The sequence below is a fragment of the Dermacentor silvarum genome, chromosome 9 (assembly GCF_013339745.2).
Source record: "Dermacentor silvarum isolate Dsil-2018 chromosome 9, BIME_Dsil_1.4, whole genome shotgun sequence".
Lineage (NCBI taxonomy): Eukaryota > Metazoa > Arthropoda > Arachnida > Ixodida > Ixodidae > Dermacentor > Dermacentor silvarum.
Window position 1 is genome coordinate 144,177,440 of NC_051162.1, and position 16,498 is coordinate 144,193,937.

At 43.8% G+C, this 16,498-nt stretch overlaps 1 protein-coding gene across 1 annotated transcript; it reads right to left on the reverse strand.

Moving 5' to 3' along the window:
• Nucleotides 1-544: 544 nt before the first annotated feature.
• LOC125940339 (uncharacterized) lies at nucleotides 545-13,668 on the reverse strand. Its single transcript, XM_049656415.1, has 4 exons — nucleotides 13,530-13,668; nucleotides 11,880-11,945; nucleotides 10,118-10,294; nucleotides 545-788 (listed from the first exon to the last, which is right to left on the reverse strand). Exons 1-4 carry the CDS (start codon nucleotides 13,567-13,569, stop codon nucleotides 586-588), a joined length of 486 nt encoding a protein of 161 aa, XP_049512372.1. The 5' UTR covers nucleotides 13,570-13,668; the 3' UTR covers nucleotides 545-585.
• Nucleotides 13,669-16,498: the final 2,830 nt, after the last annotated feature.

Genomic DNA, 16,498 nt, shown 5'->3' on the forward strand with positions numbered 1-16,498 from the left:
TCATTCAGTTAGTAATAGCCGGGCCACATTTTCCAACGCACGCTACACATGCAATGCTGCCCAGATCGGCAGTGCAGCACTACAGGTGTGTCCCTTCGCACGCGCTGCCCACGGTAAGCGCTTCTCATCAACACCACCGTTTCACACGCGCCTTCTCGTGGTCATCGAGTCTCTCTTCATGTCGGTCTACTTACGCCGCAGCACACCTGCTTACTTAATGAGCTCATGTTTACTACAATTCATATTGCTACCAAGGCCGCTCACCTTACTTCGTATGACATTGCTGTGTTGCTATCGCATTCATTGCTTCGCCCTTAGGGCGAAACTGTGACATTTTTTTAATGAATGTTGAGAAAACATTTACCATGGAAAATAAGTGTCACAAAAAGGACAGCAGTGCCTAAAATTGCAGTATTTATCGTGAGCAAACTTGCAGCTGTGTTTTAATAAAAAAAGGGGCTGTATCTGCTACACGAACAAGTGAAAGCTTCTTGACAATGGCAAACACTAGCATAAACATAAATGTTATTATTATAATATTATACAGCAGTGCTGTGTTACGTAGGAATTGAAAACTGGTGCCTGTTAGCCCCATTGGTCATAAGTGGGCATGCATTCTACTCGGCACTCTTTTGCACTTCTGAAGACGTTTAGTACCGGGAAAACATCTGAAGAAGAGGCAGATGAATCAGTTTCTTCGATGCAATCATCCTCTTCAGAGTCATAGTGGTACCACGGTTTAATCCCTCCGCCTGGCCTCCAACCTATCTTCAAACAAGTCGATTCCTCTGCAAGAGGAGGTTCGATGTGCTATTTATCAAATGAAAAGCATTTGTTAGGACTTAAAACGACGAGCAAGATAAAAACAATATTGTTTACGAAGTCTAATATTAGCTTTCGATTTGGAGAAAAAGATTGCTTATTAGAGAAGTGTAATATGGTTTTTGCGAGAAGATATCGAATCAGAGACAGAGCCTCCTCGCACCTACAGTAAAACATCGAGGACGACGTTTCCAAAGCAAGTAACAAGTTATAATTTTTCGAAGCAAGAAAAGTAAACAACGAAGACGAAAGAAAGTTCGCAATACCAACTAATATTCCTGTCATACGAAAAAAAATTATTTGCTATGTATATAATGACATTCAATATATATAACACATTAGGTTCCTTGCCGCGGCACTAAACCAGAAAGGTCAATTTTCTTTATTGACATAATCTAACAGGTGATGCTACCTCCTTTAGTTGGCGACAACTAGTTTGCTTCGTTTGGCAAGAAAGCAAAGTCACGAAATGTGTCGAAAATTCATAAAGCACGAACACAAAGTTTTGCACATGAGTCTAGGAAGCCATAGAAGAATAACGTGCACAACCGCTTAGGGAAATACAAGTACTTCGTGTTGTCCAAGAACACATACAGGAGCACTGTTTTGTAGAAGAATGCACAAAGTGCATAAATACGCACACATACATAAAGCGTAATCGCTTGATGACATAAGAAACTTTTACTTAAATCACACATTTGCCTTTCAAAGAACTATAAAATTTATTACAATAAGATGATATAAGTACCTGCTAAGAAAACTTTTTAAGCGACAAATGCAACGGTTGGTCATGGGGTCAGTATTTAATAAAATGAATGGCCATCGCTAAAAATGAATGGCGAGCGCTAAATCTGCTCTCAAATGTAAGCATTTCAGTTTCGCATCCTGAGCACTCGAGAAGGAGTTGGTGCACATCTTCGCCTAGGTGGGCACAAGAGCCAGGCGTACCCGCGGTACGTTTTATGCAACCCAAAAACTGTTGCGCATATGTTGCTTCAAATATTTTATCACTTTGAAGTGACGGTAGTGACAGTTTTTTGCATGTTTCGATAAAAAATATTTCGGAATTGAAGAGTGGCCCATGCCTACTGGCGTTTTGACCTAAGTTGGCAGTCAAGAGGGCCATTCAAGACCAGCAGAGACGGAGTGACAGGTACCCAGTGCTCGAAGTCGGCGTCAAAGAGTTTCTTCGAGCCGTGGTGCCCAGTGCTTGGCAGTATCGAAGATACATGTATATCTTAGATACTATCTTAGATACTCTTTGGATATCTTGTTTATGCATCACGATAGGTCTGGCAAGACGTGGATCAGTGTCTCTATTTCCGATACATGAAAGAATGTATCGTGCATCTTAAGATATAACATACAACCTACGTCACAAGGGTTCCTCAATGACCACAACCCGACGCTTTATCAGTCTCCGCCAGAAACGCACAGGGTATGTGCCCCTTTTCAATGAACGTCTTTCGCGCCACGGCTTTAGCGAGCTGTGCCGTGATTGCACTGGGTACGTGCCGATCTTCAATGAACCTCCCTCCAAATTAAGCCACTTGGTCCATTCGATTCGCATGCGCCACTGTGAACCAGTTCACGGCGGCTCACGCGAAGTTCAGAAGTTGTGCAGCTCACGATTTCGGCGGTGCAGTCACATTGCGACACTCGAAACGAACGCCAAGTTGTGGACGCGTTGCAGGCGTTATGTTTCGTGCAGGTAATGTGCACGGAGTGCGTAACTTACAGAGGTCCTGAACTGATGGTATGATCAGATTCTGAGACGTAAATGCACCCGCGCTTGCGTAGACACAGCAGACGTACTTAAGTGGGGCTTTAATTAAGGGCGCTTGCGCATGTGTGCTGTGCAGCCTACTGCGCCGCTGCTTGGCACATGCAAGGTAAATACACCTGGTAGCGAAGCTTCCGTAGAAGACCATACGTTCAAAACATGGCGGTTCATGGGCGATTCATGGGGCTTAGCGCCATCTGTGTGAGGAGGGAACACTTCCGGTGGAAGAAAAAAATAATGTGACTCCATATCCTTTAAAAACAGAAGTGACGTCATTTTGTTCTCAAAGGCGCGAAGTTTGTTTTCAGGGGCCTTCCATTACAACTGTATATTCAATTGCCCCGCCATTCGACGTGATGGGCGTTTCGAGCTTTCATAGCGGAAACCGATGGAGGAAAAGTTCAGCCATACGAATGCCCAAACCCCACCCTTGCGAAGAACATACTTTGTTTGGAGGCCGACGAACGCTTTGGGCGTAGAGTGCTCGTCCTTTTGTCGGACGCCAAGCCCGTCGGCCAGCGCTGTCCCACGAAAACAACTAAAGTGAACAATTATCTGGCGGTCGCAACTCACTACTTTTGACTGAACAGGGAAACAATGAAACTACACGCGCCACCAAATTCAGACAAAGGTCGACAAGCAAAGCAACAGAACATGTGAGGGGGGCGTATTGTAACAGGTGAACTTTACGAGTGTCCCTTTCTGTCCAATTGCAAGTGATTACGCCCGCCGCTATCGGTGGGCGCTGAAAAAAGGTATTTATTAGGTATTTATTGATAATAATCAAGTAAAATAGAGCTGTTCTTTTCTCGGTATGCGTATACAAAATTGATTAGGAATTTTATTTTCGGTGAATGAATCTAACTGTGTATCACTTTAATTAAAAAAACACTTTTTTCTTTCGCAATGCTTGTTCCCTCCAAACATAGTCACGCTTCAATCTCTGCTGCCATAACCACCCTTGCTGATGTCGGTGACAATTCGTTCTGAACCGCTTTTGGCGCGAAGCTTCGCGACCATTTGGATCGACCTTGGCACATGTGCGTCTGTAACAAGTCGGCACCGACAGTAGCTATAGGGTGGAGCAAATCGTGAACCAAACCTGCACCTTTTGAAACGAACGGCGTGTGTTCAGAGGGCGCCATTGCCGCACAGCTCGAATGAATGGCAGGGTGCACGTGAATTGGTTCAGGTGGAGCAGGCGAATCGACCGTATACCTACTGAGTTTGTGCCACTGGGTGTGCGGCAAGCAACGCAAACATAATCAGCGTTGCAACCACCGGTGCGCCACTCTTCTCATGTCGGAGGCTACGCGCGGACTACTCGGCAACGCCACTAGATTGTACAGCGTGTCCACAAAGAATCAACGAGAGAGGAGCCTGGTGCCCGTTCACATGCACCGGCGCGCCATACATTGCGGGGGCCACATGCAGGATTCGCGGCGGCGGCGCTAGATTGGCGCCAATTTTTCTTAAGGAAGCGCGAAGAGTCCTGCATGCTGCAGTGCACAGCTCACACATAACTGGTTTCCACGGTGGCAATACGTTGTGTGGCTATATTCATTCAACGCTAAACTCATTACCGTCGACAGTTATCGTGGGATGGGTGCTGCCAATTTTTTGTTCTATTTGTTCTTTATTTGCCATTCACTTTAAACAAGCGGGTTGTCATGTTTCTCACTCAGTAAGGCTCCTCGGTGCGGTTACTATACCCCGGTTTATTTTCTGCGTAATCCCTCGCTTGTGTGCTCATGTGCGGTAGATTTGGGCTTGCCGCGCACAAGGCTTAGAATGTAGATGTTCTGTGCTTCGTAATAGCTTCTAGCGACGACGTATTATCGCTGGTAGCTCGCTTACTCTGTCCACCGTCACGAAACAGTCAGCTTCAAACATACGTATGCCCGTGGTATATTTAGTATGTCCCCCATGCTTTGGCGCATTGATTCACGAGTGAGCCCATCCACTTGTTTTTTATACGTTAGCGATGTAGTGGGCGTAAGTCTGAGTGCGAGTTGGGAAGAATGTGTGTATAGGTAATGTGCGAGAAACTTACTATGCCGGGAAGCGGCACTACACACTTGGTCACTGTGTAACAATGGGTCGTGCACTCTTGCCAAAATTTCGCTGTTGAATTTCTTTCTTTGGAGGATAGCGCTATTGTGCTGGCAGTTGAGTAATTTCTTTTTTTTTACCCGCGAGAAAATCCATGCGTCGCGAAGGACCAACAACACAGGCAGCCCCTGTGTATACAGCAGCGGTCCGTGAGCTTGGCCACACAGATTCATCCCATTTTTATTATGCCAGTTGCTATTTCTCGAGCCAACTACTGCACACGTATTCTCTCTACTATTCTGCATTTTGCAGCATGAAGTGAAGACATTGCGTTAGCGATCACCCAGTTGCATTTGCGACAACTGATCGCACGCACCGTAGCAGTGTAGAAACGGTAATGGTGTTGCATTCGTGCGCTTGAGGCAACGTACAGCGTGCCGCTGAAAGCTCCATCTCCCACCTCTAAAGCAAACTATGGCTCCGACGGAAGCATAGCAGCCCAGCATGCCCTTCTTTGCATGTGAGGACGGGAAGCAGCGGGAATCTCGAAAGCAACTTCATTTGGAGCAGCTTTACCTTCTGTGCGCGTGAATAGAGAAGTGAGGGGTAGGGGAGACGTGCAGTTGAGATGTTTCTCGCGAAGTGAAGAAATTCTCGTGAAGGACGCCTTTTCGGGAGCGCGCAGCGTGAACACTTGTCGCCTATGCTCGATGGCACAATTACGGAGATCTTTTCGTCTCTTTATATTGACGGGGTGTTTCGCGCACAGCATAACTTCGAACATACCGTTGATCTGTGGTTAGACGAAGGCCGCTGGCACTCAAGCAATGTAACCAGTCGCAACGTTTGAAGCAGGCTGGCGCGCCTTTATGGGTCAAGTCCAGCACGCCATGCGCGAAAATGTAAGTGGTTTTTCGTTCACAAATACGTTCATAGTCTTTGTATTCGCAGCGTCACGTTCTTTGATATAGGATGAAATCGATGTCCTATACTCGACGTACCTTACTGCTACGAAACAAATACGAATGCGCATCAATTTCATTTCTTTTCATCGGTTTACTCAAGCCCTGGTCCCAATGGTGTCGTCAAAGTCAAATGTTCTGCTACATCGGAAACGTTGAGAAAAGGCATTATATGTGAAATATATTACACCCCCGTGACGATAACAAAAGAAAAAAAAAAACAACAACAACATCGCCATTACCTACAGTATATGACAAGCTGTTTTCTTATTTCATATTGGGGCGCTATACCGTAAAATGATTCCAAACTGTTTTGATTCCAATTTCTGCAATCGGCCTCCACGATTGGTCAAAACATTTTCGGGCCACTCCCAACTTCACCTGTCTATCATGCGTTATATCAGCTCCCCATCTGATAGAACGTGTACACCTGATTATCCATGATTAAACCACACAAAAGAAAAATAATCATTCCTGATTCGACGCCTTTTCACCATGAGCCCTCTGCTGTTGGTCCAATATTTTCTGGCTACGCCCACTTCGCCTGTCTAACCTAACAAAACCGCGAAAACTCACCACCTCAAAATGACGTGTAGGCGAAAAAAATGCACTAATATGCCGAACAAAACTGAAATTTTTTCTGAATAGCCACAGACTGCTCCGTTCCGAAAGGAATAGAAGATGGCTGCCCGTCCATCGCTCAGGCCCTCGCTACTCGCACCTGCCGGTGAGCATGTATTTATTTGCGCATGATAAACCTTCTTGCGTGGCAGTAAAACGTTATCGAGCCCTTTCGGCACGCATACGACATCGCTCTGCCAACTCTTCCTTGCTGAGGATCCGTTTTAGTGGCATTCTTATCCTTCCGTTGCACGCCACTGCGGTTTTCGACCAGCCAACGCAAGCTAAGTAAGGCGAAGCGGACCAGTTGGAGAAGCCGGCACGACCCTCTTCATGCGGTTATCTATTTTCGCTGTGCTGGCTCGGCCCCATCGAAACCCTCTCCACTAGAGCGTGCTCCTCGACTCTTGTCAGCCAATTAGATAAGAAAAACAGCTGAGTGTAGACAATGTTATTGGTTTTGAAAGCGAACAAAGGTGACCTCCTATAAACGAGGAGAGTGTTTGATTAGGTTGTTCAGCCAACGCTGTGGGTCACCGACCGATGCTTGCGTCGGTGCTCACGTAAATTTGACATCAGGAGTTTGGAATCAAAACAGTTTGAAATCATTTTACGTTATAGCGCCCTTGAACTAGTACTGTTTACGGGCATATATGCTGCTGACCTTTTCGCGGCGCCCACGAAAGAAAAATAAGGGAACGTGTATCTGCGCATTTGGCTTGGTTAACTTAAGCTACGAGTATTGTGGCGTAATGCAATAAAACTGGTTTACTTTTCTTTATGTGACTCAATGTCCAATAGAAGAAAATCTGGTGTTAGACGCTTTTTCGTCTTTCACAGTCTAGATGAATGAATGGTTGGGTTATGAAGCCATGTGGTCATGCTGCCTAAATGCTTCTCTAGTCTTCTAATGTGACTTATACTGCCATAATCTACCGTAATATTTATTGTTTTTTTACGTTTGATCATTCAGTAGGTGTCGTTATGTCTCTTCGTCATGTCCCATGCATACTTCAACTTTGACTCAAGAGCCAGAGCCAACCTGACCATGCGAAACTTTACAGTCTTTGCAGGAGCTCAAGCGGTGGGTTTCAGATTAACCCGAAGTACGAGTACGTAAGATGGACTTTTTGGATAAAAACAAATATACCCGGGGGCAAACATTGAACTTTTCTCATAACTGCGGTGAATTGTTTAGCATTGAATTACTCTACACTTAGCTTACCACTTTTTGAATCTCCTATTCATTTGCTGATCTGTGCGCTGCTTGTTTGTTATTTGTAGAAATATAAATCTCCGTACAGAAGCTAAGGAACACCGCTTAACTGAAACAATATGAGCCTATAAGTGATGAACAATTCAAACAATTCAAACAGCAGCCTAGTGTTTGTGACCAATTGTGCACACGGATTAAAACGTCAAACCATATAACAACAGTTACAATATTTGTAGCTTGCTTTTGCTTTCGTTTTTCTTCCTCTTCAGAATGACAGCTAGAACAGCAGCAGGTGCACTACCTTGGCCGACAATTGCATGGGCGGAAGCAGCAAGAGCAGTTTACTGCGCTTGCAGAAAGACTACATGAAGCATGACCTGACTGCAATAATTGAGAATACTGGCTTTTCACGCCCGGCTGAGTATTAAAAAATAAAAAAAAATGACTGAGATTTAACTCTTGTAAACCTAGTTATCACGAGCGAAATGTCTGTTTGGCTTGGTTTTGCAGACTATATGCACACAGTGTTTCATTAATGCACGCTCCCGCGCTTGGTAAGCTTCTCTATAACGTGCTAATCTGGCCTCCCTTTGCTGCGGTGTTTCAGCAGCCAACTTTGCCTTTGCTCGAGCTTTCGCAGCCTACCGTCAAGCTATATCTACTGGATGATTGGATTCAGCCTGTCACTTGCGCTTAAGCGCACGCACCGACGGCCCAGCCGGCTCGACATTCACCGCGAAACTGAGCGACGAAGGGCTGGCGAAGCAGCCGTTAAACCATCGCCTAGTCACGTGCTACCGCAGCGGCGAGGCTCCGAGCGAGCGCAGCTGTGACGCCTCTCCCCAGCAGATCGCGTGACGTGACGTCACACCTGCCACACCTGCGCTCCGGCGGCTCGCGCTCCGGCGGCTCAAGATCATTGCGACGCGATGAATGACCTTGCTGGACATGGCGTAGTAGATAGAGGTTTCGCTCTAATACTTTGATATCAAAGTGAACTTGCACGAATGTTGCATGAATGTTTGGGCCTCTGCAAAATACGATGAGAACCAAAGACATGTTTCCAAAATGCTTCGTAACGAGCAAGATGCTCAAGATTGTTGTGGAAAATAAGCACAAGTTGAAGTTGCCAAAAATTCAGTTCTTTACAATATACATACCGTATTTTTATTACAAACGAAGCTTGTTCATGTCTAGTGTGGAAGTCCGTGTATATTCGCAGAAACTATCATCATCAGCAATGGCTCGAGCGTCGTCGTCGTCTTCCACAGCTGGCTCGTTGGCACCCCTCAGCGCAACCGCGCGAACGTGCTCGTGCCACTGCTCCCGCGTTCGTCGTCGTCTTCTTCCACAGCTGGCGCCGTGACCGCTCATCATTTCACTTCTCTTCTTCCGTCGTAATGGGGAGGCCGTGTTTACGGGAGTATGAGCCATTCATTGTCTTACGTGAGGAACAGGTTTAAATTTGAAGCAATTTAAATATAAACTAATTAGAATAAAATTATTTCAATTTAAATTTAATTTTGAAGAATCGAGAATGTCCCTATAGGCGGCCTTGTAACTACACACGACGCCAGACCAAAATACTCCTGCCTACTTCGAGGGTCACCTATGAGATGGGTCGCGGTAAAAATGTGCCGCCTGCTATGTGGGCTGTTGACCCAGCAAGACTGCTATGGTTGGGGTCACTTATTAGTGTCGCCAGCCAAACAAGCTGCGGATAGGCGTTATAATATTGATATAGTGTCCTGGCTACAAGCTGGCATTTTGCGTAGGCCATGATTAGGAATATATATTCAAGCGACTGACCCCCCCCCCCCCCGCCCCCCCCCCCCCAATGATGTGCCAGCCTGTCAGCGAAGCACGTTTATAACAGTGTTGACTTGTTCTTCAAATGCATGGGTACGTCAAGCCCATGGCAACTGTGGGTTGAGAATAACTCAAATGAATTTATGCTCTTTCACGGACATCAAAATTTGCTCCTCCAAGAGGAAAATTTTTTAGGTCTCAAGATTAAAATTCGTCAGGTGTGTACTAGCGAAAGACAATACAGCTGTCTTAGCGAGTGAGAGACCCACGTTCGTTCGCTTAAAGAAAATATCGATAACATCAAAACTTTCAAGACATGAATGTATGAATTAAGACGTGCATTCAAAAATGTTCGCTCATGTACGTTGAATTTCCAGGAAGGGAGGGGGGGCGTTCTTTGTGGTAAACACTTGCGAACCCAGGAGAACCCTGCATCAAAATGTTCCTTCATGCAGAGTTTGAGAATGCATATGAGAAACTGGTGCAAGTCGGATTTTTCGTATTGTATTGCAGTATTTTGAGGAGTCACCTGCTTTATTTGGACAACGGCGATATGACTCACAAATTGATTCCTTTTACACGTGCGGAATTTGCTTCGTGCTGTTTAATGTCGTTCAAGTGGTATTAGAACAGCGATGGGAAATAGAAGTGATATCACCTAAATAATGTATATATTGCAAAGGTTGTCATAGACTATAAGTATACGCCTGAGTATTGACCTAGGAAACTGTTCATGTGGCCAAGAAGCACTTTTTTTTACCATGACAAAAATCGATTTTTTTTCACGGCGGTAACAAAACATCTTGCTCTAATGTTTCAAACAGTTGTAAATGAAAATACAAGACTGCTTACTGTTGCAAGTCAGCAGGCAGATTTCTCTAGAGGGGAATCCATCCGTACTTGATTCGCAGGTTATGAAATCCTCGCATCGAGTCGTGCGCTGATTGTAACGAAAGTGGAATACGTACGGTTCACTTCCACACGAAGGTATAGTAGGATATATGGGTTCGCAAGAGGACGACTTCATTGCTGAAAATAAGGAAAGGCAGTAAATAAACTACGCGGAGTTACGTATTTGGTAAAGTACACCTGCCTTGCAGTGACGTAGACCTACCTTGTTGGCAATGAAAAACAACCTTCAATATGGCAGGGGTAGAGTAAATGCATGAGAGAATTATACCGCAGTGCCTATCAGTGAGGGAAACTGAGCAACATCTTCAAAATTTTATACCCCTACCCCCTCCCCCTTTTTGTACGACTAAATTAATTTCTTTTCGAGGAAAAGTATAAGCGTAAACGATGTCCCGTGTTAGCAGTGAGCGCCCTATTCTTTGACTGCATAACATTAGGTTGGTAGTTTATTCACTAGGAACTGTTGGGATGGGCAGTTTTCTACAACTAAAAAGCATATTCGGTTGGGTAAAAAACGATTTTCTTTACCGTTCGTTGATTGGCTAAGAGGATAATTTGTCGGAACTGACACAGACTTGTGGGAGCAGCACATAGATTTTTGAAGGAGAAGACAACCGAAACGTCACTCATGCCAACGAAATGTATAATTATCCATAAAACAGAAAAGCCATTTTTCACAATTGCTCTTTTCCTATACTTCTGCAAAGCACCTGGTTCAATTAAACACGGTATCCTACAGCCGAAGCTTGAAGCGTAATGTTTTCGAAATGTAGCACTAAGACAGGCTCAAGACTATTTAAATTCTAGTTATCATTTAACATATTTCCTTAATTTTAAGCCTAAGAAAAAGTTTGATAAAATGTGGCATTATGCGGGTATCAATATTAGGCCCACGCTTCTATTCTGTTATATACCCGGTGTTTTATTTTAACGTTGACAGAAATGTAAAAAATCGCCTGCGCCATGTAGCACAAATCCACTTATTGAGTTAAATTACTTGAAGGGGCTGACATAACTTGCACTGGAAATCATTATGCGTAATTGATTAACAACAAAACATCAGTAAACAAAAGTCCGTGGTTTCGCAAGGCACATTCGCTTGGAACGAGTTTTAAAACGAGCGCCAGATTTGAAATACGGGTTGTCAAACATGTGTTAGAAATGCACTGTAGTGCAATTAACTTTTTTAACAAACGCATTCTTGTGCATTCAAGCTCGAAAATTATTAGAACACCTATGCATTTCCTAGGAACCTTCGGTAAGAAACGCTTGTCTCGAAAGTGGTGTCATCCTCAGAATGCGCTCCAAGTGGAATTTTTGGCACCCCACATTTGCTATTAAGTATACCTCCATAATGGCAAATGTGGGATGCCAAAAATTTAAACGTTTATCATAAGTCAACTGAGACATGATTTATTTATGAGAATGCCATATTACTTTTAACAGAGTTTTGTTTACAAGTTTGCGTCATACAAAGTTCATTTGAACAACGGCTTGGAGTGGTGCATAATGTTGTGGCGGTCCTTCGTGAATAAGGCCAAGTATGCAAAGCGCCCCTCCCGTCGATGTCTCATGTCTATATTCACTCGTTTTTCTGTTTCTTGAATAGTATGTACCCACTCACTTAGCAGGGGGCTCTGCTAAGCTCAAGAGGAGATAGCTTACAAATCACAGATTCAAGGCAGACTCGGATATTGCTCACCTCTTGAGGATATCAACGCTGACTTGTTCCACAACGCCGCATCGATAATAGTAGTCAATCCCAGTCCTGTAAAACGATGCTCATTAAATGCCATTACGGTATTCTGATAGAGCGTATCTATGGCGAACTAACACAAACACTCAGCAAGGATGTAAAAAGTATAATAAAAAAGAATATGATGCTTCGGGACCCGTACGGGCCCCGAAATTTGTCTTTGTTTTTGTCTTTTTACGTTCCATGTTCCTCTTTCACCTGACGGGGTGCCATCAAACTCTTGATTATAGCGTGTATACATAGGTTTGCGCAACTAAAAATGCTACGTAATCTAATGCTAATGTAAAGGGCATCTACTATATGCTTCAATGGCGTACCCTGATAAATTATATTTTTCAATAAAGTCTTACATAAGAGTTGTAATTAACAATGGCTGTCGCAAACCGTGCTTTTGGCAAACTGTAAGCGAAAAACCACAAAAGCCTCCACAGGCTTCACTTGAACTCGAGAATAACCGAAAATTAAGGCATCCTAGATTAGGCGCATAAAAACAATGAGAAGCAATCGAGTCTAGCAGGCAACGATCGTTTCTATCTCACGGTTTTTTTTCTTTCTCATTTTATGTTACACGTGGCTGTCTCTGGAGTTAGCGAACATCACTTCGCAACGACGCAGCCTTCCAATGTATTTTTCGAATAAAACAATGTACTGTGTCAATCGCCATATTCAACCTGCCACTCAAAAGCATACAATGCCTCCTCACGGAATACACACACCCGGTTACGTTCTCAGACCAAGAACGCTCGAGAATGCACCGTCGCAATAGCTGCAGTTGTATCTACGATGCAGTAAAAACTAAAATGCCAAGAGCCGCCTCCCCCTCATCCTCGTCACTGCTCTTTCCACTTATGCACTTCGAGTAAAGAGTGCCTGATGCTTTATAACAAGAAAATGCCTATTCGGAGAAACGGTCTGACAACGTTCCTTTACTCATATCTTGAAAGTAGGTTTTCAAGCAGAGAATAACTAATGTAGTGGCTTCATCCACCAATCGAGGTGGACCCTTTAAGTGAAAATGACACCGCAGTAGACGTGGCAGGTAATACAGGAGCTGATAACCAACACAGTCTCTGCAACCATAAAGCACAGGGGTAACTTTTGTGGTGTACGTATGGAGAGGATTCTACTCGCTGGTTTCAGTCATACCTGTTGGAGCCAAATGATTACTCGCGTTCATTATTTTTTTAATTTGAGAGCGTCCCTTTGTCATCTGAGAAACGCAACCCGACCTGCAAATACTGAATTTGTACATGTTCTTACGTCTATAGTTTTTCTCCATGGAGCAAAACAAACCTGCTGATATTTAATCAAATTATGACCTTGATGTTACACAGAGAACTTGTTAATTTTGAACATACGTTCCCGATTTCTCTTCCTGCTCATATAGGAAACGAGCATAATTTGCAATATTGCAATGACATCCCTTCTCTCACTTTCAAATGTCATAAGAACTATCTAAAAACAGATTTATTTCAAGATCCTGTAGGTCCACATTTACGCGCACTTTGTTGCTAGAAACCATGTTTTTAAAACGTACTATCAAATCTAAGAATATCAGTTCACCGAAATTTACTGCTTCATATAAGGTGCACTCACCTGTTAGCAAAAGTACTTGAACGTGAAACTCAAGTGTCATATTTTACCTTTCTTTTGTGCGACAGCAATTTCAAAATGTCAACTTATTCCGCACTGTTATTCTATCAAAAATAAAAAAAATACAGGCAATGTAGAAAAGCAGATAGCAAAACCCAGAACAAGGTTATTTCAACGAAAAAATACTGCTGTAAAATGCGTATGGACTTAACCACGTTAAACTTTGTCATCTTGAACTATAAAGAGAAAGTTTGCATTTCAACACATTTGCAGTTATTGCACAATACCAGCATAAAGTCCATTTGAGAGACATAGAAATACAGTAGAGAAAACGACTCAAGAAACAAGCGACATTTGTTCAAGCAATGAGAAACTGCATAAAAAGGAAAAGCACAGCAGAAAAATACAGACAAAGCCCGTACAGTTCACATATGCAGCAGACAAGACAAACTGCAATATGCTGAAGCGGTGGTTCAAGAGTTTGACAGGGCAGTAATTGTGTTCTTCACTTTCTTATAAGCTGCCCGCTTTACTCAGTGCTGATTGGAGCACTCTGCAAAAATATTTTCCTGCTTATTTTACAGCGAAGCAGTTAGCCTTTAGTTGATCAGGATTTTTCCCAGCGTGGTCTTTGCGAAAAAAAAAACAAACAAGAACCTTCAGCGATTGAAGCAAAATATTGTCACGTAGTAATGACGCTGAAGTAAACAGTCGTAAAACTGTATGACGAAACTGATTCTTTATTGGGCGAACCTGTGCCCACAAAAGCAAGCTGCATTCAAAGCACAACGAAAGCGGCGAACACAGTCGGCGGTCGTCGAAAATCTGATCAGCGGCGAAACGCGTCGGCTTTTATACCTGACTCATCGAAGGTTCCAGAATAATCCCTGGTACGCGCGTGTCTTCCAGAAAGTTCTAGACAATTCGCGTCGCTCATACAATCAGATAACATAAGCGTCGGTGAAAACAGGCAACGGAAAGAAGCATCGATAACGTTCTAGAAACTTCCGATACAGGCGCGTCCTGCGCCGAGCGATAACGTTTAACATTTGTTAGCTGGTGGAAAGCGGCCATCGGCGAAAGATAAACATGCATACGTGTCAATATGCATACATTGTTTGACATCACGCATACGACATTCAGCGCAGCATTCTTTTCAATAAAGAACAAGCAAAAAACAAACATCCAAACCACATCATTGATGATAAGGCGCTCCTTCTAACAATGAGAAGCACGTAGCCTCCTCGCATACGTTTCCCGGTAAATATTACTGTTGCACAAGCTTCAGCGGTGATGGTGGCGATGGCACGGGGGGAGTGACGTCTCTAGCCTTTCCTATATACAGAACCAGCCCAGCAACTGATTTCATTGTTGCAGCACCGTTATGGGTAGGACACGCATAGTTACGAATCCTGAAGAACAGCGTGAATACGAAGACCGGCAAAGGGAAAAGAAATGGCAATATGCCAAGCGGTGGCGTGCTGCCGCCGGCCAGGGAATTCCAGCACGGAGGAAGTCCGCACATCCACATTCTCTTGTGGCTGAATAATGAATGCACCGGAGGAGGTATTGAGCAAGAAAGCAATGCATACCCTCTGAATTCGGGCCGGAATGGCAAGTCAGTTGCTTTTTACAGCAATCGCGTGTATGGGTCTTCACAGGATAAAATTAAGTATAGTTTCTGTGCAATGGTCTTCACGAAAATAAGCTGAATGCTTAAGCGATTTAAGACTCCACCCTGCCTAACATTAGGTCCTCTATTCACAGTCTGACAGCCGAGTGCACTACAGCTGAGTTTACGTAATTTCTCAATGCCCTGCAATTATCCACTCTGCTCAACAATGCTAAGTAATTACTCAATAGCTCACATGAATACTTGTTGCTCGACTTCGTTCATGCCGAGGCCGCGACAGTTGTGTTGTAGCTTGCCAATTCTGTCGTGCGATATCACGCAAATAAAGTCTCACGCCGGGCCCATCAAGGGCGTTGTGTTTGCATATTAGAAGTGTAACAAGCAATGTAAACCTCCAAATGTTTTAATAAAAGCAATATTAATAACTGGATGGATACAGAAGTGAAGCAAATACTTGCTATAATATTTATCAAGATAACCTCTGGAGAAAGGGCAAGCGGAATGAGGCGATATTAAAACATATAGCAATTTCAGGCTAGAATAAATTTCAGGTGGTGTCATAAATTTAAAAAAAAGCTATTGGTGCCGCGTTTAGTGCTCGTAAATGCCATTTTGTGCTTAAAACCATACATGTTGTTGTGATTGAAGTTAAGCAAAGGTAGGTGAGCCGAAGGGTATTGGGGGCCCACTGTTAAACCACGAATGAGACATTACATGGCGATAGGAGTAGGGCGTCTTGCACACGCACGTTTGTTTTTTCTCTATATTAACCAATAAATGAACTTCATTAATCGTAAAATAAAAAAGGCAGATACAACGCACATTCTGAGATGTTTCTGAAGCGAAGATTTGGTGAAGGGGTAATTGAAAACCTTTAAACCTGCCCGTTTCATCCCAAGTTATTTTGCGTCAAGGAAACTTGTGCGCCCGCACGTTCTCTCGCGCACCCATGCTACGCAATATGCTAGCCCCACGGAGAAAGAATAACAATGGGCGTTGTATCGGCCTTTTTTATTTTCCGAATAATGAAGTTCATTACTTGGTTAATATAGAGCAAATAACAAACGTGCGTGTGCAAGACACCCTACCCATATCGCAATGTAATGTCTCATTCGTGGTTAACAGTAGGACCCCAATACCCATCGGCTCACCGACCTTTGGTTAACTTCAACCACGACAACGTATGGTTTTAAGTCGTTCTTTCTCCGTGGCAAACCCTTATAGTGCCTCGCATTTCTTCATTTCTTCTTCATTTTAAATGTACAGCCCGCATCTTGACCGATCCGCCGTTAAGGGTATGTGCCATAGAATGGAAATCCTCATCACGATCACGTGGCGA

Bases quoted from the DNA above. Each gene is read 5' to 3' on its own strand.
- LOC125940339 (XM_049656415.1), bottom strand. From the start codon at position 13,569: ATGACACTTGAGTTTCACGTTCAAGTACTTTTGCTAACAG. The intron at 11,946-13,529 runs GTGAGTGCACCT...ATCGTTTTACAG, and splicing joins TCAAGTACTTTTGCTAACAG to GACTGGGATTGACTACTATT. The intron at 10,295-11,879 runs GTGAGCAATATC...CCTTATTTTCAG, and splicing joins AGCGTTGATATCCTCAAGAG to CAATGAAGTCGTCCTCTTGC.